At 53.9% G+C, this 20,474-nt stretch overlaps 1 protein-coding gene across 3 annotated transcripts in view; it reads left to right on the top strand.

Annotated features, from left to right (window-relative positions):
* Positions 1 to 20,474, top strand: part of ARRB1 (arrestin beta 1) — a 79,232-nt gene that overhangs the window by 49,497 nt on the left and 9,261 nt on the right. Inside the window, exons 2-14 of one of the 3 annotated variants that reach the window (XR_009694091.1) lie at positions 2,122 to 2,152; positions 3,956 to 4,016; positions 7,529 to 7,573; positions 8,291 to 8,487; positions 9,783 to 9,842; positions 10,649 to 10,716; positions 13,509 to 13,644; positions 14,713 to 14,797; positions 15,226 to 15,298; positions 16,248 to 16,385; positions 17,691 to 17,774; positions 18,998 to 19,021; positions 19,321 to 20,013. Coding sequence is in view for 2 of the 3 variants with exons in the window: in XM_061150514.1 (XP_061006497.1) it covers positions 2,122 to 2,152; positions 3,956 to 4,016; positions 7,529 to 7,573; positions 8,291 to 8,487; positions 9,783 to 9,842; positions 10,649 to 10,716; positions 13,509 to 13,644; positions 14,713 to 14,797; positions 15,226 to 15,298; positions 16,248 to 16,385; positions 17,691 to 17,774; positions 18,998 to 19,021 (1,002 nt within the window). In the remaining variant the exon portion in view is untranslated. The remainder of the gene's footprint in view (positions 1 to 2,121; positions 2,153 to 3,955; positions 4,017 to 7,528; positions 7,574 to 8,290; positions 8,488 to 9,782; positions 9,843 to 10,648; positions 10,717 to 13,508; positions 13,645 to 14,712; positions 14,798 to 15,225; positions 15,299 to 16,247; positions 16,386 to 17,690; positions 17,775 to 18,997; positions 19,022 to 19,320; positions 20,014 to 20,474) is intronic. The other 2 variants (XM_061150514.1, XM_061150523.1) reach the window with 2 other exon arrangements.

Genomic DNA, 20,474 nt, shown 5'->3' with positions numbered 1-20,474 from the left:
TCAATTCCCTTATTTTCTGTTATTCTTGATGCTGATAAAAACACCTGCTATAGGAAAGCAGCAGGGTTGAACATAAAATTACCTGCCTCCTTGTATACTGTCAGAAGGCAGCCAGGCAGAACTGGTTCTGAATCCTGACTTATTAGCCTTTTGCTTGCTGTGTGCTTCTGGGAAAATTCCTATATCTCTCTGAACCTTAAGTTTATTATCCATAAAATGAGAATTATAATGCTCATTTCATAGTGCTGTAATGAGAAGTAATTAATTGGGCACTCAACTAATGCTAGTTCCTTCTTTTAAATGTTAGTTCCTTTTTACTTTCTTCCTACCCGCCTTCCTTCCCTTTCCCTATCACTCCTCCTAGCTGCTCCCTGCCCCCCAGCCTCTTGTGGCCAGGGTGCCCCTAGTCCCTCTCAGGGGTCACTGGGATGGCTTCTCCTGACTCAGTTCTTTGTGGCCTCAGGCGTTTGTGGCCTCTCCTTTCTCTCTGACCCGGGGGCTCCGGAGGGACGAACAGAGGCTTCTGGAAGCGGCGGGGATTTCGGTGGCATATCACTTCCCTGGTCTCCTCTGCAAGTCCAGCCTTAGTGTGGGAGCCGTTGGTTCAAATCGTGTCATCTGTATATTTTTTTCTCTCACTTTAGTAATTATTATGCCCCAGCTGACTGTGGCATCTTCACACTCCAAACAATGATAAATATTTATGAGGAGGAGAAAACCCAGAACTCCTAGGGGAGATGAGGGAGGGATGTGCTAGGCTCCTATTTGCAAGCCAAGCTCAGACCCATCAGTGGTCCCTTGGACCCTGGAAGTAAGGGGTGGGAGTGATGGGGTGGGGGGGTGCTATGGAGGCAGCACAGAGCCACAACTTCACTCTCCCTCTGGGAGGACTTGCTGTCGCTGTGACACTGTGGGCCTCACCCCGCCTTGCCCTGGAGGCCTGCTAGACCTCCAGCCCCTCTTAGCAGCTGCTTTGCCGCTCTGTGTCTGCTCCATCTCTCTGTGACTCTCTCTTGCTCTCTGTTTGTTTTATGACTCTCATTCCATCTTTTACTGTCACACCTCCAGGGCCAGCATCCCTTTCTTCTCCCTTCTTTCCTCCCTGCTCTCCTCTAACACCCTCTTGTCTCTGGGTCTCTGTCTCTACCTTTATTCTCTCCGCTCTCAACATTCCTCAGAGCAGTTCTGGCACTGGATGCTGGGGGTCAGGCAAGGGACTCCCAGACCAGGCTTGGGGAGAGACCAGGAGGAGCTGCAGGGGACCACCTCTGCCTGACTCTGAGTCTTGTGCTCTGCTGTGCCATCCCAGGCACATCCCCTCCCTTCCAGGCCTCATGCTTCAGTTGGTTCCTTCCCTAATTCATTCATTCATATTCTCAACTAATATTTACTGAGTGCTGGCTTCCTGCCATTCATGAACACAGGTATATTGAATACCTACCAGGTATACCATCCTAGGGGCTTGGGATGCAACAGAGGACAAGAGACAAAGATCCCTGCCCTCATGGAGCTAACAGACGGGTACATATAACCCCAGAGTCAGCTGTGCAGTAGGTTAGGAAGCAGTGGGTGCTGTGGGAGAAGGGAAGGTACAGTGAGAGCACTGGGACTGCTGGGCAGGCGCAGGGTGAAGCTTCATCACATAAGGTGCGGGGCTGGGCCAGCGGATGCAGGCGGATCTGTGGGGGGAGAGCGTCCCAGGGAAAAGGGACTGACTGCTGAGGCAAGGAGTGCCTTGGTGTGTTGGAGGAAAGGCAAGCAGGCTTGTGGCTGGAGGGGACGGGAGGGAGTGGGAGAGGTGATGCTGAGAGGTAAAGGAGGCGGGCAGTCACACAAGGCTGTGCCTCTGCGTGAAATGGGGTGGTGTGACCTGTGTCCCTCCACCTGCTGGGTGAGGAATAGACCAAGGGGGCTGTCGAGGGTGCCCAGGGGAGCTATGAAGGCAAACACGGTGTCTCGGGGTGGTGGAGATGCTGAGACCCAATGATGCTCTCAGCGCTTGTATGGTGCCTGCAAGTCACTCCAGGCCCCTTGTTCTGGTCCTGCTGAGAGATACCCTGCAGGCACCTTCCCCCGGGGCAGGATATGCTAACCTGACCTTCCCACTCTTTCTCTCCCCAGGGTGTTCAAGAAGGCGAGCCCCAATGGAAAGGTGAGTCTGTGGCAGCCCCACCCCGACTCCTCTCTGTCCCCAAACTCTCCTCCTCTCTTGGGCATCTTTACTGCCGTGAAGGACTGGCACATCCTGTCCGAGGGGGAGGCACAGCCCTGTCCTCCCTTGGCTACAGTGACAGGGGCCCTCTCAGCAAACTGTCTGTCTGAGGGGGGCGGTACAACACCCCTGGAATTTAGGGCGCCCCTGCCCTGGCATGGGGAGACACTGCCTATCCCAGAGAGGCTGCCTTGCCTTTTGAGTGCAATAATTAGAGCCAGTGCCAAGGGCCTCAGGGGAACCGAGTCCTCTGGCATGAGCGGCCCCTGGAGCCTCTACTGAACCCTGTTATCCAGGGCAGCTCCCAGGGCTCACCCCACTCTCTTTCTTAACACAGCCCCAGGCCCCATCCTACTTTCCTCACAGGTCAGCAAATGGGTGTGACTGACATAATTCCTTGTCAGGTCAAGGCTGAGCCTATGGGGGTTGGGGTGGGGTGTACTGAGATAAAAATAAGGTGCAGCTCGTACCCCTCACAGCCAGATGGGGAAGGCAGACATAGAAAAACTGACCAATATAAAGTGCAAGTGTGCGATAGAGGGGTGGGGGGGGGGGGCGCTGCAGACCCTGCCTGGGTGGTCAGGGATGGTTTCTCCGAGAGATGCACTCCCAGGCAAGGTAGGGAGGAAAAGAGCATTCAAGGCATGAACATAAATCACAGGGCGTCTGGGTGCCAAGAGGGGAGCAGAGGGAGCGGGAACTGAGGTGGGGGGTAGCAGAACTGGGTCCTGGAGCCTGGGAATTGGGCTTAGGAGCTTGGACTCCTGGCTGGGGCTGGCAGATGACATCATGTGTGTGCCCACGCCTCCCTTCTGCACCCACGGCAGACATCACCAATCACTGGCCCCCCTTTCCTGCTGAGGTGATATTCCATCTTGGGTTCTTCTCAACCTGGGGCCCCAGGCAGCCCCTACCAATCAGTCAGAGTTGACATTTGGAATGAAACTCATTTGTCATCTTGCTTCTGGACACTTAGGAACCATTAGAGTGTTTTCAGACCAGACTTCCATGGTTAGATTTGCATTTTAGGATGACCAGTCTGGCTGAGGTGGGGAGAAAGGTCCCAGGTGTGGGAGGCTCCAGGCAGTAGATAATCAAGGATCTGGTGCATAATCCTGTCAAGCGTGGCTGTGAAGACAGAAATCTGATGGAGGGTCAGTCGTCAGCATTTAGGGATTGTGGAGGAGTAGAGAACATCTGGAATGACACTCTGGATTCTGGCTCTGGGGTTCTCCCCTGAAGGCTGGCAACCAGCAGGGCACGGGCTCACAGCCTTGGAGAACAAGGCCTTGTTTGAGTGGATCCCCGCAGACTGCACAGAGGTGGGGAGCTATGAAGGGCTCAGAGCTCAGTGCTCAGAGCCCCCACACCTCGCGGTGCCACTGTCCCTGCTCGGGGTCCCCCCTCCTCTCAGAGATGCGCCCAGCACTCCCACTCAGCAAGCGCCTTTGCTGCTGCCAATGCACCCTCAGTGGTGCTTGGTGTAAAGATCCCCACAGGCCTCAGTGTCCTCATCTGCAAAATGGGAACAAGAACTTTTTTGCAGGGTTTTGGGGTAAACACGTGCTTTAAAATTTATACAAGGCCTTGTTATTCCTAGAACTGAGGATCAGGTCCAAGTCCAGTTAGGATTTCAATGATGAGGGTTAGGGTTGGGTCCAGGGAGTTTGGGGGCAGCTCCCAGGGTCTCCTCTGGGGCTGGGGCCCACAGCTCCTAACACCCTCTGTGCCTCTTTTCCCCAGCTCACCGTCTATCTGGGAAAGCGGGACTTTGTGGACCACATCGACCTCGTGGAGCCCGTGGGTGAGTCCCTGGAGGCCAGAGAGAGAGAGGAGGGGGGAGGCAGGGCTGGCCTGGCCCCTCCCAGAGGAGGGCAGGTTGGAGTGGCCCAGGAATAGCCTTCAGGTCTCCAGAGGGGCCTGGTGCCAAGAATAGGATGTGTGTGGCTTTTGGCTCCAGTCAGCAAAGGCTAACCAAGCAGCTGCTTTCCTCTTCAGCTGAGGGGCCTGTGAGAGGACGTTGTGGGAAGGACAGAGGTAAGAAGTGGGGTGAGCATCCTGATGATAAGGACGATGAGGATGTTGATGACAGCAGCCGCCACTTAGCATGAGGCTTACTGTGTACCCAACACTGGGGCAACTACTGTTATTACCATCCCAAGCACAGAGGGTTAAGTGACTTCCTCCAGGTCACAGAGCTAGTAGATTGAGGAGCCTGGATTCAAACCTGGGCAGTCTGGCTCCACAGATACTTTGTTCTGCTCCCTGCTGATGGCAAAGGGTGGGAGGTGGAAAGAAAATAAAGGGGCTTGTGAAATGGAGGCTCTCTTCACTGACCAGGAGGCTGGGCTGTGGCTGAAGGCACCTTCCAAGGACTTTTTCCACTTCAGGGCTTCTCTCAACCTCAGCACTCTTGAGGTTTTGGATTGGATCATTCGTTGCTGGCAGGGCCATCCCATGTGTTGAAGGATGCTTGGCAGCATTCCTGGCCTCTACCCATTAGACACTGGGAGTCCCCCCATCCCAGTATGGCAATCAGAAATGTTTTTAGATATTGCCGGATATCCCTTTGGGGGGCAAAAATCACCTCCAGTTAGGATTCTAAGAACTGTAACTCTCCTTAAAGAACCTCGATCTCGTCGTCTCTTCCTAGAACTTGTTTGAGGGAGGGAGGCTCAGGATTAACCCTATTTTACAGATTGGGACAGTGAGACCCAGAGAGGTTAAATGATTGAAGAGGGACATGAACAAACCAGGGTGAGACCAGAGAAGTGACAGGTTGGGAGGATGGGCCAAGAGAACTGCAGGAGGCTAAGTCCAGATGAAGAAAGTGGGATGTGTTGCTTGGGGGAAAAATTCACAGAGAATGTGGCCTGGGGGCTGTCCTGGGGTCAAGAGAGCAGGACAGACGTGTGATTCCAGAGCCCAGGTGGGAGCAGATGGAGCAGAGTGCCAGGTGTCAGCTCGCTGGGGGGAAGGTCTTTGTGACCTTGGGGCACGAGCCTGGCGGGCCCCTGGGGTCGCTGTGCAGGCTGTGGGCTGCAGAGTCCAGCTCTACTGTGAGCCCCTCCCTTCCTGGCCTGGAGCCAGATAGCCCTACTTTTCCTCCCAGCCTGTTGGGTGTTCTCTGAAGCTCACCGGCCTCTCTGCCATTTCCATCTCCCCGATGAACTTGGAGGTGGGGAACAAACATCCCTGTGTTCACCTGTGGCCTGCTTACTTGTGGCCAAGGCAAAGTTTCCTATGGGCTGTCTGAGGCCGGGGCTGTTCACACCCTTTAGCCTTTAAGAATGGCAGTGGGGTCACGGGGTCTGGGGAGAAGGGCAGGGGGGATCTGGCTCCCCTAGCACACATAGGCACCCTGAAAACCATTCAACCAGTGTTCACAGAGCACCTACTTCATGCCAGGCCCTGTGCTAGGCCCTGTAGATCCCAGAGAGTGCTGGGGCGTCATACCAAGTTGTTGAAATGACCCGCAGTGAGAAAAACTTCTCCCTTACATCATTGAGCTGATTATGTCTCGCCGATGCTTCACTGTCGTCCTGGTTCCCCTGAAAACTCAGGGGCAAGTCTGAGCCCCCTGGCCTCATAGATAAGACATTTAAGGTCAGCAGGCTTGGGGATTTCCCAATTGGTTCAGTGGTTAAGAAGACTCTGCCCTTCCAGTGCAGAGGGTGTGGGTTCCATCCCTGGTCAAGGAACTAAGATCCCACATGCTGCACAGCTGAAAAGCAAAAACAAACAAACAGAAAACAGCCCGTCTCTCCTTCCTCCAGCAACCTCCAGGATCTGCTCTCCCAAGCCCCAGAGTTACACTCTTCCCACTGCCGACCTTGGGCTGTCCCCTGGTCATCTAATTGACTACCTTCACTTGCCTTTAAGACCTGCCTCAAGCTTCCTCACCCCTGGGAGCCTTCCTGACACCCCTGGCTTGGGAAGTATCCTTGCTGGGATGCCCTCTCTACTGAGTTTACACTCCATCCCTGGTGCCCAGGCCCAGAGGAAGCCCCATCGTCAAAGAAGGGAAGATGCGTGGTGGGCTGTGGGCACACGGTGGGCACTCCCCTGATCCCTTGGACCTGCCCAGCATGGGGAGAGGACTGGGAGCCCTCTGGGCACTCACTTTCTAATGTGGCCTCTGAGGTTCCCTGAGCGGCCAGCTGTGGGGGTCAGTATGGGGTGGAGATGGCTGTGGGTTAGACTGGGGATGCTAGGCAAGAGTGTGACCCCCAAGCCTGGCTTCCTGGGGCTCTGGGCAGAGAGAGCATCCTTTGTCTTCAACTGGACTCTGTACTCCCAAGGTCAGGCCTTGGGACATTCTCCGTGATAGCATGTGCCAGGCACCGGGTAATACTTTAAACGTATTAATTCATTTAGCCCTCACAGGAGCCCTATGAGGTGGATACTACAGGTCTGCAAATCCCGAATCCAGAAGCTCTGAGAGCCCCAAATTGTTCATGAGTTTGACACAGAATTCATCTAGTGGCAGACCTGGCCTGAACTGGTGGGAGGCGACTGATGCCTTAGTTAGCCTCTTGGTGAAAATAGTTTCCCTGCAGAGGTTTTAATGGGCTAGACAAGGGGTGCTGCCCCAGAGCTGGCAGAAGGCATTAGAGAAGATATGGAAGAGGGACCACATGGCCTTTCTATAATTCAAAACTTCTGAATTCCACAGTATACCTGATATTGGGGTTTTGAACCCATCTTATTATTCTGACTAACAGATGAAGAAAGAGAAGTTAAATAACCTGCCTATAGTTGTGATCTGGATTTGTCATGCCAGCCTGGTTCAGTGGGTGGAGGGGGCATGGTGGTAACATTCACCAGCTGCTGGCCTTCCCATTTCTCTCATGATGCTTTTGTTTTGTTTATAATAATTTTATTTAGTTTTGGCTGTGCTGAGTCTCCATTGCTGTTTGGCCTTTTCTCTAGCTGCAGGGAGCAGGGGCCACTCTCCAGTTGCAATGCTTGGACTTCTCATTGTGGTGGTTTTTTTGTTGCGGAGCCTAGGCTCTAGGGCGCTCAGGCTTTAGTATGTCCAGTGCGAGGGCTCAGTAGTTGCGGCTCCCAGGCTCTAGATTACCAGCTCGGTGGCTGTGGTGCATGGGCTTAGTAGCTCTGCAGCATGTGGGATCTTCCCGGATCAGGGATCTAACCAGTGTTTCCTGCATTGGCAGGCGGACTCTTCACCACTGTGCCACCAGGGAAGCCCTCACGATGCTTGTGAACAGACAAATGGTTGGGTTTGCATTTAGCCTGGTGTTTGGGGCTCAGAAGTTTGAGGTCATGTCTGCTCACTCTCTGTCCTTCCTCCAGATGGAGTGGTTCTCGTGGATCCGGAGTATCTCAAGGAGAGGAGAGGTGAGCTGTGGCCCCTGCCCCCAGCCTTACCTGCAGGCTGGGGCCTTTCTGACTCTCCGGCAGAACACTGGCAATAAGAGAGGCAACAAGCCCATCCCTGCCCCTCCCCACGGGTTCTTCCGTGACGGCTCCAGTCAGCATCAGAGCAGGTGCTCCGGCATCCTGGGGCAGCCCCGCCTGTACCCACTTTGGGAGACCCTTTTCATGTCTGAGCCCTTTTACATCCACCCATCACGACTGTTGCAAGGTCGGGGGGTGCACACGGAGCAGGAGTTAGGGTCTTATTGTGCAGAAGAGAAGACTTATCCCTGATGCAGTCAAGGGATTGTCTAAGGTCAGCAGGAAGACAGGAGGTGGGGGGTGGGTGGAACAAGACACTGGGCCTTCCAGACACCACCTAGCACTTGTTTGCCCACCCGCTACTCTGCTCCAACGTGCTCCTGCCTGGCCCCCAGTGACCCTGTCAGGCCCTCTGCACACACACACCCTGGACTGCAGTGGGGGTGGAGAAGGACTGAACCCATCCAGCGGTCAGCCCCCGCCTCCTCCCGGGCCAGGCATCTGACACCCCTGTCCCAGGGACAGCACCGCCCTCCCCTCAGGAGCCCTGGGACAGACCGGCAGGAGAGCCGGTTCCCGGGCTGCAGCTGGCACTCTGGGTGGGGGCATGTTTGCTTCCCTTCCTGGCCCCTCCTCAGCACCCCCTTGCTCCCACAGTCTATGTGACGCTGACCTGCGCCTTCCGCTACGGCCGGGAGGACCTGGATGTCCTGGGCCTGACCTTTCGCAAGGACCTGTTTGTGGCCAACGTGCAGTCTTTCCCGCCGGCCCCGGAGGACAAGAAGCCCCTGACACGGCTGCAGGAGCGCCTCATCAAGAAGCTGGGCGAGCATGCCTACCCTTTCACCTTTGAGGTCAGGGACTGCCAGCCCCCAGGGCATCACCTCTAGCAAGCCCTCTGGGCAGGCACATGGGGGCAGCTGGGGCAGCAGCTCCAGGCCACGCAGCTTCCCCAGCGTGGAAGGGCAGGGACTGGCACTTACACTGCCCTGTAAGTGTCTCTTCTCTGGCCACGGCCAGAGGTGTCACCCTTACCTCTGCACTGCTACCCGGACCCTCCCAAGTCCAGGTCATCGGTGGGAGAAGGAGGGGTCGAGTGGGGTGCTGCAGAGAAAGAAGGAGTCCTTTCTGGCCCCCGGGTCACTGCAAGGCTGTCTCCTCCTTCAGACTGACTGCCCACTAACCCTGCCTCAACTGAACTCCCAGACAAGAATGACAAGTAGTGGATTTCCCTACTCAGCTGCCTTTCCACTCCAGGATTCTGGATTTTCAGATCTCCTGTTTCTCAGACTCTGATTCTGTGATTCAGTGAAATCCCCTGACTGTGAGAGTCAGAGAAGGTGAGAGGATGAGGAGCCGTCCTCTCTGTTATAGACATACTACGGCTGCTGTAATGAACCGTTGCAAACCTAGTGGTAATTAAACCTGCCAATTAGAATACAAATGTGTTATTTTACAGTTCTGAAGGTCAGAAGTCAAAAACAGCTCTCATGGGCTAAAATCAAGTGTCAGCAGGACTGCATTCTCTCTGGAGCTCTGGGAGAGAAACTGCTTCCTTGCCTTTTCCTGCTGCTAGAAACTGCTCACATTCTTTGGCCCCTGGCCTAGCCCTTTTCCATCTTCAAAGCCAGCAATGGCCGGTCCAGTCTTTCTCAAATCCCATCACTGTAATGCTGACTTTTCTGCTCCCTGCTTTCACTGTTAAAAACACTGTGATTATGGTGGGCCCACCTGGCTAATCCAGGGTAATCTCCCCATTTTAGGATCCTTCACCAAATTACACTCTAAGACCCTTTTGCCCTTTTAGGTAACATTATCACAGGTTTTGGAGATTAGAATGTGGACATCTTCAGGGGGCCATTATTCTACCTACCACAGTGCGCGTCATAGAAAGACCTTCTCAGCTCTTGTTCTGTGGGGGCTGAGATGCACTGAAATCCTTGGCTTTATTGCAGTGGCTTCCAGTCTAACATGAGGCATAGCTTAGCATGTTCTGATGGGGTAAACATGGTCTGTCCTGTGAATTGCCTAGTCTGAAGGAAGGGACGTGGTCAGTCCTTAGGGGCCCTGGTCTGATGAATGTGTGTGGGGCTGGGAGATATGGAGAGGTCAGTGGTGAATATGACAGGTCTCTCTGTCCTCTTAACAGATCCCTCCGAACCTCCCATGCTCTGTGACGTTGCAGCCGGGACCTGAAGACACAGGGAAGGTGGGTCACCCCTGAGGGAGCATCTCTTTGGGCTCGGGACACTGTGTCCCCGGGTCCCCGACTCACTCTCTGTCTGGAGGGTGCTGGAATTCTCCCTGTAGCAGCCTCCTTGTGTGTAAGCCAGGCTGGTCCCACCTCAGATAAGCAGTCCTGTCAGACAGGGCGGCACGTATGGCATCACCCTCACCCCCTACACTGAGTTATGTGCCCAGGGCCTCTCCTGAGTCACCCTCACTGGCCTTGATGTTGGCTGCCGAATGTCCTCTGGAAAACCGTCTGGCCTCACGAACCCTGTGTAGAGGTGCAGTCATCACTGTCTCACAGGTGCGGAAACTGAGGCTCGGACATAGGTGACCCCACGGGTGTTCCAGGCCTTGGAGCTCGGAGCCTGTTTCCTCATCTGTGAAATGGATGTGGTGGGATGTGCCTCATCATTTGGTCCAAAGGGTGGGGCGAGATGCTGAAGGGGTGCCCAGTGCAGAGTCTGTGTGGTGGTGGTGGTAGGGGGTCCTAAATAGGGCTGCTGAAGGGCTGCTTGTTATTTCTGGGCAACTGCCTTGATGGGGACAGTGCCCCCCAGACAGGCAGGACTCTGGAGCAGAGCTGGTCAGGGAGCAGCTCTGTGGAAGGGTCAGATGAGGGAGGCAGCTCCGCACAGGCTGAGTGCAGGGCTCCTAGTCAGACCAGGGGGTCGGGGCAGGGGAACTGATTTTCCGCATCCAGCAGCCTCGTTAAACGAGAGGGTGGGCAGGCCGTGCTCAGCGGAGCTGGCCCTTTCCACTGAGGTCAGCGACCCCTCCCCGCAGGCCTGCGGTGTGGACTATGAAGTGAAAGCCTTCTGTGCAGAGAACCTGGAGGAGAAGATCCACAAGCGGTGAGGAGGTTGCAGCTTCTACCCGCCCGGGTGCGGGGTGCCTGCTGGCAGAGGGAGGGAGACAGGACTGGCACGCACGGTTCAGGTTCAGTCGGAGGAAGACAGAAGGAACAATGCCTGGAAGTGGGAGAGGAGGGGCCTCGCATTCCAGCCTTGGAAACTCCAAGGGCAGGGGGAAGGCTGGCAGGTGGGGTGGGCTTCCTGGGGGAGGTGGCTCCGTTATCCTGACTCAGGCCTCAGCACTTTTTCCTTTGCATCACTGTACCCGCTTCCCTTATCGCCCTGCCTCTAATCTCTTCCTCTCCAGACTGCATGTCCTTTAATTTTGTTTTGGAAAAAAACCTGAAATTCAGATTGTTTTAAACAGTGAGCAAGATGTTTCCCGGCCAGCTTGGACCCCCATTTCCCAGTTCTTCTGGGAGGTCTTCAGCAGGAGGTTGTGGGGGTGGGGTAGGGGGTGTCAATAGAGGCTTCTGAACAGGGGAGGGAAGGGGAGAAAGTGAACCCACCCAGGGCAGACAGAGGAGGTCCCCCATGTCTCAGAGAGGGGAAGCATTTTCCTGGAGAGACACAGCCCTGGGCAGACAGGCAGCCCAGGCTAGCAGCCAGAAATAGCTGGCCCTGATTTATGGCGTGAGCTGCCCAACCCCGCTTTCATACCTGCCCCTCCTGGGGTCGGGCTTTGCTTTGCCTCCTGGCAAGGCTGGCCAGGGTCCCCAACTCGGCGTCCTGCTGCAGGCTTCCAGAGGACGCAGCATCCTCTTAGGGAGTGGGCTGAGTTTGCCACCTGGTGGTCATATGATGCATTGCACATCTCTAACTCGGGCAACTTAACAGTGTGTAGGGAGATGGGACCCTTGTCCCTTGCTTCTCTGTTCCCCGTTTCTTCTTAAGACTTGCGACCAGGAGGAAGGAAGAGGGGTGTAGGTTGTGGTAAGTAGCCTACCTAGAGCAAGGAAGGGGAGGCAACATTGAAAGCCAGCACTCTCAACCTATTACCAATTTGACATTTTAAGTCCACACCAGAATTTGCTAATAATGATAGAACAACTCACACTTACCAGCTTATTAGGCACCAGACACAGTTCAAAGTGATGGACAGGTACAAACTAATTTAATCCTCACAGCAACCCTAAGAAGTTGGTCCTGCTATCATCACCATTTTACAGATGAGGAGACTGAGGCATAGAGGTTAATTTACTCAAGATCATATCATTAGTATGGGGAGAATTAGGGCTTTAAAAAAATGATTTCTTTTTTATGTAGATCATCTCTAAAGACTTTATTGAATTTGTTACAATATTGCTTGTGTTTTATGTTTTGGTGTTTTGACTGTGAGACATGGAGGATCTTAGCTCCCCAACTAGGCATGAAATCTACACCCCCTGCATTGGAAGGCAAAGTCTTAGCCACTGGACTGCTAGGGAAGTCCAAGAGCTGGGACTTCAACCTTGGTTATCCAGCTGTAGGAAATGGAGGTGGCTTATTTGAGAAGTGGGTTGCTGGGACACCACCTGACTGAGTCCTCACCCCCTCACCAAATCTTCCTGGTCCTGTTTCCTCCCTGGGCCCACCATGTTCATTGAGCCCCACCTCGTCTCTTGAGTGTCCATCCTCTCACCGAGTCTTTATGCTCTGTACTGGCCTCCCTCCCCCTAACGGAATCCACGCCCCATCACTGAATTCCATCACCTCTCCACACCCTTGAATCTTCCTGGGGCCCTTGTCCCCTGTGTGTATTTTTATTTAATAGCTATTTAGTAGGTATTTATTATAATGGAAGCCAGCACTGTCTTAGATACTGAGAATACAGCAGTGAACAATTTAGACAAAAACTTCTGTCCTAAAAGCAGGAGTCCCCAACCTTTCTGGAGTCAGGAATTGGTCTCATGGAAGACAATTTTTCTGTGGACCAAGGTCGGTGGCTGGGTGGGGGATGGTTTAGGGATGATTCAAATGCATTGCATTTATTATGCACTGTTTTCCCATTATTATTACATAAGCTCCTCCTTTGATCATCAGGCATTAGATACAGGAGGTTGGGAACCCCTGCCTTAAAAGGCTCATACCATTAGCGACATAAGGGAATCAGAAAGTGAAGCATGGTCCCTTTCTTAGCATCCTGGTGGTGGTGGTTTAGTTGCTAAGTCATGTCTGAGTCTTTGTGACCCCATGGACTGTAGCCTGCCAGGCTCCTCTGTCCATGGAATTTTCCAGGCAAGAATACTGGAGTGGATTGCCATTTCCTTCTCCAGGGGATCTTCCTGACCCAGGGATCGAAGCCAGGTCTCCTGCATTGCAGGTGGATTCTTTACCAACTGAGCTACCAGGGAAGCATCCTGCTGGCTACCAAAACACAGAGCCACATACAGTGGCCTCTGATGTGGTGGGAGTTCAGACCAGGAAAAGATCAGAGTGGGTGGATCTAGGAAGTTTGCTGAAAGAACAGGTGTTTGGCTGAGCCTTGCAGAAGGAAGCAAGTGAGGGCAGAAGCCAGAAGAGAGTGTTATAAGTTGGGACCCGGGGTATGCAAAGCTTCAGAAATAGGACTAGAGGGACCATCAAGTGTGAGAGTGAGGACCTAGAGAAGGCTGGGGACTCCCAGGATGGAGGAGGTTGGAGTGGGACCAGATGGTAACAGGGCCCTATGCCAACCTCTGCAGTTTGGACTGGAGTCCAAGGACATGGGAACCATGGCAGTCTCTTGAGCAAGAGAAGGATGTGAGGGTTGCAAGGGAAGGGGATGGAGGTGGGGGACTCTAGTCATCGTTTGCTCTGCCCGTGTCCACTAGGAATTCTGTGCGCCTGGTCATCCGGAAGGTCCAGTATGCCCCAGAGAGGCCTGGCCCCCAGCCCACGGCCGAGACCACCAGGCAGTTCCTCATGTCTGACAAGCCCTTGCATCTGGAGGCCTCCCTGGACAAGGAGGTAGGAGGCTGGGGCTTGGCATGGGTGCGGCTGCCCTCCCAGGGCTGGAGCCTCAGATCCCAGCTCTCTCACAGCCTCTGGGATTCCTCCGGTGGGAGCTTCTGCCTCCAGCCCGAGGACCACAGGGCTCCGGGAAGCTGAGACCTCCTTGGGAGATTTGGAGATGCGTCTGGGGACTAAAGGGGTGAGAGAGTGGGGCATGAGCCTGAAGGATGTGGTTGACTTCAGAAGTCAGTGTGCCTTCTGAAGGGTCCTGGGTCCTGGCCATCTCCCTGCATCCCCATCCCCCTTTGAAGTGTGAGCACCCCCTCTCCCTCTCGGGAACACAGTGAAGGCAAGTGCTTGGGCCAAGATACAGATCGAGGCTCTTCAGTGAGGTTTCAGAACCGGTTCCCTCACAGAGTGGGTCAGCCCCTCCCCACCTCTCTCCTGCTTCTTCCAGATCCTCCCCCGTCTAAATTCCAGGCAGTCAGAGCTGGCAGGGACTTGATGTATCACTTACTCCAGCCCCTCCTATGGACAGCGGGGGAAACTGAGGCTTAGACAACGTGTCCAAGGCCATACCGCTCTCATCTTTATTATTGTTAGTATTACTGTTATTACTTTTGGTGGCCAACCCAGGACCGGAGTCCAGGATTGTGTTGCGCTTAGTCACTCAGACGTGTCCTACTCTTTGCGACCCCGTGGACTGTAGCCCCCAAGGCTCCTCTGTCCATGGGGATTCTTCAGGCAAGAATACTGGAGTGGGTTTCCATGCCCTCCTCCAGGGGATCTTCCCAACCCAGGTCTCCCACATCACAGGTGGATTCTTTACCATCTGAGCCACCATGGAAGCCCAGAGCCCAGAATTATTACCTTCTCATTCAATTATCTTTCAAGGTCCACAGAGGAACTTAAGTCTAACATGCCTGGTGGCTTAGCATTAGTGGGAAGTGGCTGATGAGCCTGGGGCCAATGTCAGAGTGGTCAAGGCCTGGGGAACCCCAGGAGATTTGTGTGGGGCCTTGTCTCCCTCCCCTTCATCTAAAGCTTTGGAATCCCCCCCACCCCACTTCTTCCACCTCCCAGATCTACTACCACGGAGAACCCATCAGCGTCAATGTCCACGTCACCAACAACACCAACAAGACAGTGAAGAAGATCAAGATCTCGGGTACCCAGGCAGAGGGCCAGTCCAGGGGGCGGGCAAGGGGACTCCTCCGAGGGGTTGGGGGCAGCCAAAGGCGCTCCCTTTGCTCACAGCCTTGTAAATAACTTCTAGCCTGAAGGGAAGACTAAGGCCTGCTCTAAGCCGAAGGGTAAGGCTTTTGAGGCTGGTAACACAGGCTGTTTACTGGCCAGGTAATGCGTTTACTATTGAAGACCCTTGTTCTAAGTTCCCTCGACAGAGCTGTCCTTGAGGGGGAGATTTTTGGTTGTGGAAGGAAGTGGGCCTGTTCAGGCTGCCCTTTGGGTGGAGGATGGGTCCATCTCCTGCAGAAACTCCCGGTGGCCTCTGACTGTTGCCTGGGGCTGAACATCCCAACGCGGGGAGCCTGGGACCCCTGGACTCACCCACCTTGTTTCCCTCTTTCTCTGCAGTGCGCCAGTATGCAGACATCTGTCTTTTCAACACAGCCCAGTACAAGTGCCCCGTGGCCATGGAAGAGGCTGAGTAAGTGAGCACAAGCCCAGCCTTGGACGGGTGGAATCAGCTGGGGAAAAGAGAAGTTATAGGTCCAGTAAACTCTTCTCCACCTAGCAGAGGGCCTGGCCTTAGACTTGCTTGCTACTCAGTGTAGATGGCCCTGAATAGCTTTTTTAAAAACCACCCAGCCACTTGATTTAGCTACAAGGAAATACATGCTCCAGTCAGGGAAAAGACCCACTAAAACTAGAATGACAAAATAAGAGCTAGTGAATCTGTGAGGAGTGGGACTATGGAAACCTAGATTACCTGGAGCCTTCTGAATTGGGGTTGCTGCTGCCCCGTGTGTGGAGAAGGAAATGGAGGCAGAGAGATGTGACTTGCTCAACCTCACAGGGCTGGCCAGTGGCAGAGCTGGGGCTCCAAGGCTCGCTGCACCCCAGCTCTCTTATTGTTGAAAAGGGGCTGGGGGGTGGAGCAAAAGTAGGTAAAAACTGAACAATCCAAACACCTTACACATGATGGATGGAGATGAGATACAGCCAGTAAGGTCCTCATTGTAGAACTTAGGAAGTGAGTGCTCACTGCACAATTCTTTCAGTTTTCCTGTATGTTTGAAATTTTTTCACAGTAATACATTAGAGGAAAAACAGGCCACACTTTCTCCACTAAAAAAAATTATCCTAGTCAAACAGCACAGGGTCAAACAGTACAATAAATTTTTAAAAACTTGCAGCTGCTTAGAAACCATGAATGAAGTTGTTGGATCACCCCAGAGTCACTGTTGTTTGCATGTGGAGCAGAGATGTCCCCTTTTGGGTGGCAGTGGTCTCCCTGCCAGAGCTGGGCCTAGAGGTGGAACCTTCACAGGGGAGGGAGGCTTAGAGCAGGGCTGGGCTCTGTGTCCTGGGTAGGCTGGGGGTGAGGCTGGGGTTGGCTCTGGGGGCATCTCCACACCAGTCCCCCTTCTTTCCAGTGACACAGTGGCACCCAGCTCTACGTTCTGCAAGGTCTACACGCTGACCCCCTTCCTGGCCAACAATCGAGAGAAGCGGGGCCTCGCCCTGGATGGGAAGCTCAAACACGAGGACACAAACCTGGCCTCCAGCACCCTGTGAGGACCCCCCCTCCCTGGTCCCGGGCTCCCCACTGTGTGTTAGTCACTCAGTCGTGTCTGACTCTTTGTGACCCCATGGACTGCAGCTTGCCCGGCTCCTCTGTCCATGGGATTTTCCAGGCAAGAACACCCAGAGTGGGTTGCTGGGCTCTCCTCCAGGGGCTCTTTCTGACCCAGGGATTGAACCTGGGTCTCCTGCATTGGAGGCAGATTCTTTACCATCCTCCCCCAGATGGGTCCACACCCACCTTGGTCCCAGCAGGGCCAGCACAGGCTCAGGCTGCCCTCTTCCCGCCCATGGTCCAGGGCCCGTCCTCATGAGCTTGAACTGCCAGGGAAGCTGTCGCCCAATCCCACCCCTCTCCAGGGGTGCCCGGAGAACAAGAGGAACCACTCCACCAGGTCCCCTGAGTCAGTGCCTTGCTCAGGGGACGGTGACATGGAGAGGCTTCATGCAGGAGGCAGCGGCTCCTGACCTCTTCGTGTCTTCGGTTGGATAGAGTGCATCCCTGAGGCAGAGCAAGGCTGGAAGGAAGGATGGAACGAAGGAAGGAAGGGAGGGAGGGGCTTCTGGAAGGGTCCTGGGAGGAGAGGATGAATGAGGACGGGGTCTGGGAGTCCAGAGAGATGAGGGTGGTCAGCTGGGCTCAACTACATGTGGAGGTGTCCCAGAAGGTAGGGATCCCAGGGATCTTACCCCAAGATCACCACTGACTCTCTGAGGTCACCCTGCTCTAATGGAAACCAGCGGGTATGAGGACCCCTCTTGCCCTGCCTGCTGAGGTCTGGCCCTTCCTGGGGGCTGACCCACCTCTGCAGCACCTCTGCCCACGATTCTAGCCCAAACACTGTCTCACCTGCCCTTGCATGTGCTACCCACTTCGCTTTTCTTCCCTGACTCAAATCCTTCTTGCCTTCAACACCTAGTGAACACACCACCTCCTGCAGGATCTTTCCCTGTTCAGGCTCCCCTCCCTTCCCCTGCCCACTGCCCTCTCCTCTCTGCCAGCAGCAAGAGAAAGGGAAGCCACCCACTAGGAAGCGCCCACCCCTCACCTCCTTGCTGGGACTCAAGCTCCAGGAGGGACAGGGGTGGTTCCCAGGGCAGCACAGCCAGTCTTGGAGTCCAGCGCTCTGAGTTCTTGCTCCCCAAGGGCAGACCTCGCCTTTCTCACACACTGGTCTCCGCCTGCACTTGGTGGCTGAGTGGTCAGGAGAGGGACCTATGGTGATGCCCTGGCGCACCCCATCCTGCCGTGTCTCACAAGACCCATGAACCGGCTTCCCTATGTCGCCTTGCAGGTTGAGGGAAGGAGCCAACCGGGAGATCCTGGGCATCATTGTTTCCTACAAAGTGAAGGTGAAGCTGGTGGTGTCTCGTGGCGGGTGAGTGCTCCAGCCCAGCCCAGCCCAGACCCCAGAGGGTGGGCGGGAAGGTCCTTGACGGCCACACCCAGTGCCCCATTCTGCCTACTTGCTGGATCTTGTCTTGTTCCTCCTCTTCCTTCTCCTCCACCCTTTTCCCTCTCCTGCTTCAGAGGCTTTCAGCCCCTCTCTTTTCCTCCCCTCTTTCTCCCCTCCCCCCTTTTCTTCTTCCTCCTCTTTTACCTCCTCCTCCTCTTCCCTCCCTCTGGTCTGGGCACATGGGAGGTGGCGGGAACTTCCTAAGAGTCTCTGCCATGGGGTTTCCAAGGGGTACTGTGCCCCTCATCACATCTCAGGGCACAGCACCCACCACACCCCCACTTATGCCCAGGCTGATTTGCTGGGGAAGTGGCTCAAGGAGCTCAGAATCCTAGAGCTGGATTGGGGGTGCTCTGACTGTCCCATTTTACAGATGGGGAAACAGAGGCCAAAACAGTTCCCCACACATTTCCTGAAATCTCTAATCTCAGGTCACGGGCTGGTTGCTGGGGTAATGATGGTAAACCAAACATATTCCCTGACCCAGAGCAGAATCGGGTGGAAGCCCAGAAAGAACTTGCACTTTTTCCCATATACTGAGCCAACAGGTTGTTATACATTTAGGATTAGGATTTCTAATTTGTCAGAGGGATTTTTTTTTTAATTCATAAATTTCTTTGAAAAGATTGGAAAGCTAATAGCATTAGACATCAAGTCTCCTTTATTTTTAGAATAATGCCTCCTGCAGTGGTGGTGTATAATACTGGCCATGTATTACAGGACATCTCAGAATCGCAGATCTCAAATCCTGTGTCCTCTGACTCTTGCAAGACCCTGTGGGTCTTGTGCCTCAGGCTCCTTCTTGAGGCATCCTCAGGGCATCCTAAAGTACATCCTTCTGCCATTGGATAGTCCCAGCTTCCCCAGGGCCGGCAGCACAGGGCTGAACTTGTATGTCTCCTCTACAGATGAGGACCCTGGGGCTGCCCTTGCAGGGAGTTTGGCTGAACCGGGCCTGGTTTCAGTTCGCCTGACAGGGCTCACACCACTTCTGTATATCCCTGATGAGCAGTTACACTGGGGGTGGGTGGACTGTGTCCCTGGGTCTAATCTACCCCAGAGTGTGGTGAATGAACATGCTTTCTGTTTTCTTCCTCTCTGAACTCTCTCCTGACCACTTCTTCCGCCTCCTCTGACCCACCCAGCCTGTTGGGAGATCTTGCATCCAGGTAAAGCCCCTCCCTTCAACCTGATCAACCCACCTTCCTGAAGGGCCCAGAGACCATTGTCCTGACCGTCCAGAGCCACGGGCCCTGGGTAGGAAGGACTCTTAGCACTCACTTTTTTGATTGCCAGGCTCAGGCATGTGTGGGGACTAGGACTGTCTCCGGAGGGGCTGGGGAGGTGCGGTTTCTCCTTTCAAACCTTGTCCTGCTCTTCCATCCCACCCAAGTGACAAGGACCTTTGCAGACAGCAAAGTGGGCTTCAGTGATCTGGGGAGTGGCCCCCAATCAGTCTGTTTTACAGGATGTTTTGGATAAACTCAGGCTTCGTGGATTTCAAACCCTTCTACATGAATGAGAACTAACTGCTAGCTGAGTGTTGCTAAGAAGTCCTGAGGAGCTCTGCTTCTGTAGACAAGACTCCTTGGAACCAGCTGGATCCACGTGCATTTTCCACAAATTCGTGTGCCCCAAAACCAATGGCTTTGCTTCCTCCTGTCCCAGGAAGCTAATATTGCTCATCCCAAGAAACCTTAGTCTGTTAGGAGAAGTGAAATTAATTCAATTCAACTTGATTCAATCTAATTCAGTAAGGAGTTCTTGAACCCAGACTTGAGCCCAGCCTTGTGAGGGAGACTGAGGTCCCAGAGAGGAATCAGACACACTCCCTGCCCGTGATTGCTTGTCACCTGGTAGAAGGAAGGTTAAGGTCCACCTTCTTCCGTCCATATTCCGGATGGCAGTCTCAGTCTTCCACTGGCTTCCATTCAGATAGCTCACTTTTCCTAGTGAACTAAAGAAGCTGTCCTCTTTGGATGCAAAAAAAAATAAAAGCAAAAAACAAAACCAAAAGTCAAACAAAAAAGCCACATTGTTTCAATAGCTTTATGAAACCTCCATGTCCCTGTTGAGGGGAAGTCATGATTCTGGCAGGCACAAGCCTCACAGTTTAGCCAAGCCTTTTACCTACAGTACCTCCTGGAAGTGGTTCTAGAAGGTGAGTAGAGTTCGCGCTGTTTTCTAGGTGAGCTCAGTGAGACTTAAAGATGTAAACTGCTCCTCAGTGCATAGAGGGGCTAGGGGAACATCCCTTCCTGGTTGCATAGTTGGTTCCCCTGACCACTTCATCCCCTGCCCCATCCTCCCCTCAGCCGGGCCCTGGCAGCAAAGTCAGTAAGGTGATGTGCCTGGAGGCGCTCACGGTTGACAGGGCCTCGTAGGGTGCTGCTCCCCTGCAGAGCAGAGGAACTTTCCAGGCTGCTTTTGTCCAGAGTGGAGAGAGAGGGTGGGTGGAATCACCTTCTCAATTCTGAGATGTTATCACACAGGGTTAAGGGTGTGAATTAGGGAGTCAGAATCCTCAGCCTGTCACTTTCTTTTAATAGCTGTAGAGCCTTGGACAAGATACGTTTTCTCCTTGGTCTCAATTTCCCAGTCTGTACATTGGGTATAATAGTA

Source organism: Dama dama, chromosome 1 (genome assembly GCF_033118175.1).
Source record: "Dama dama isolate Ldn47 chromosome 1, ASM3311817v1, whole genome shotgun sequence".
Lineage (NCBI taxonomy): Eukaryota > Metazoa > Chordata > Mammalia > Artiodactyla > Cervidae > Dama > Dama dama.
Note: the sequence above shows the minus strand (reverse complement) of the source record. Positions and strands in the feature narration are given on the sequence as shown.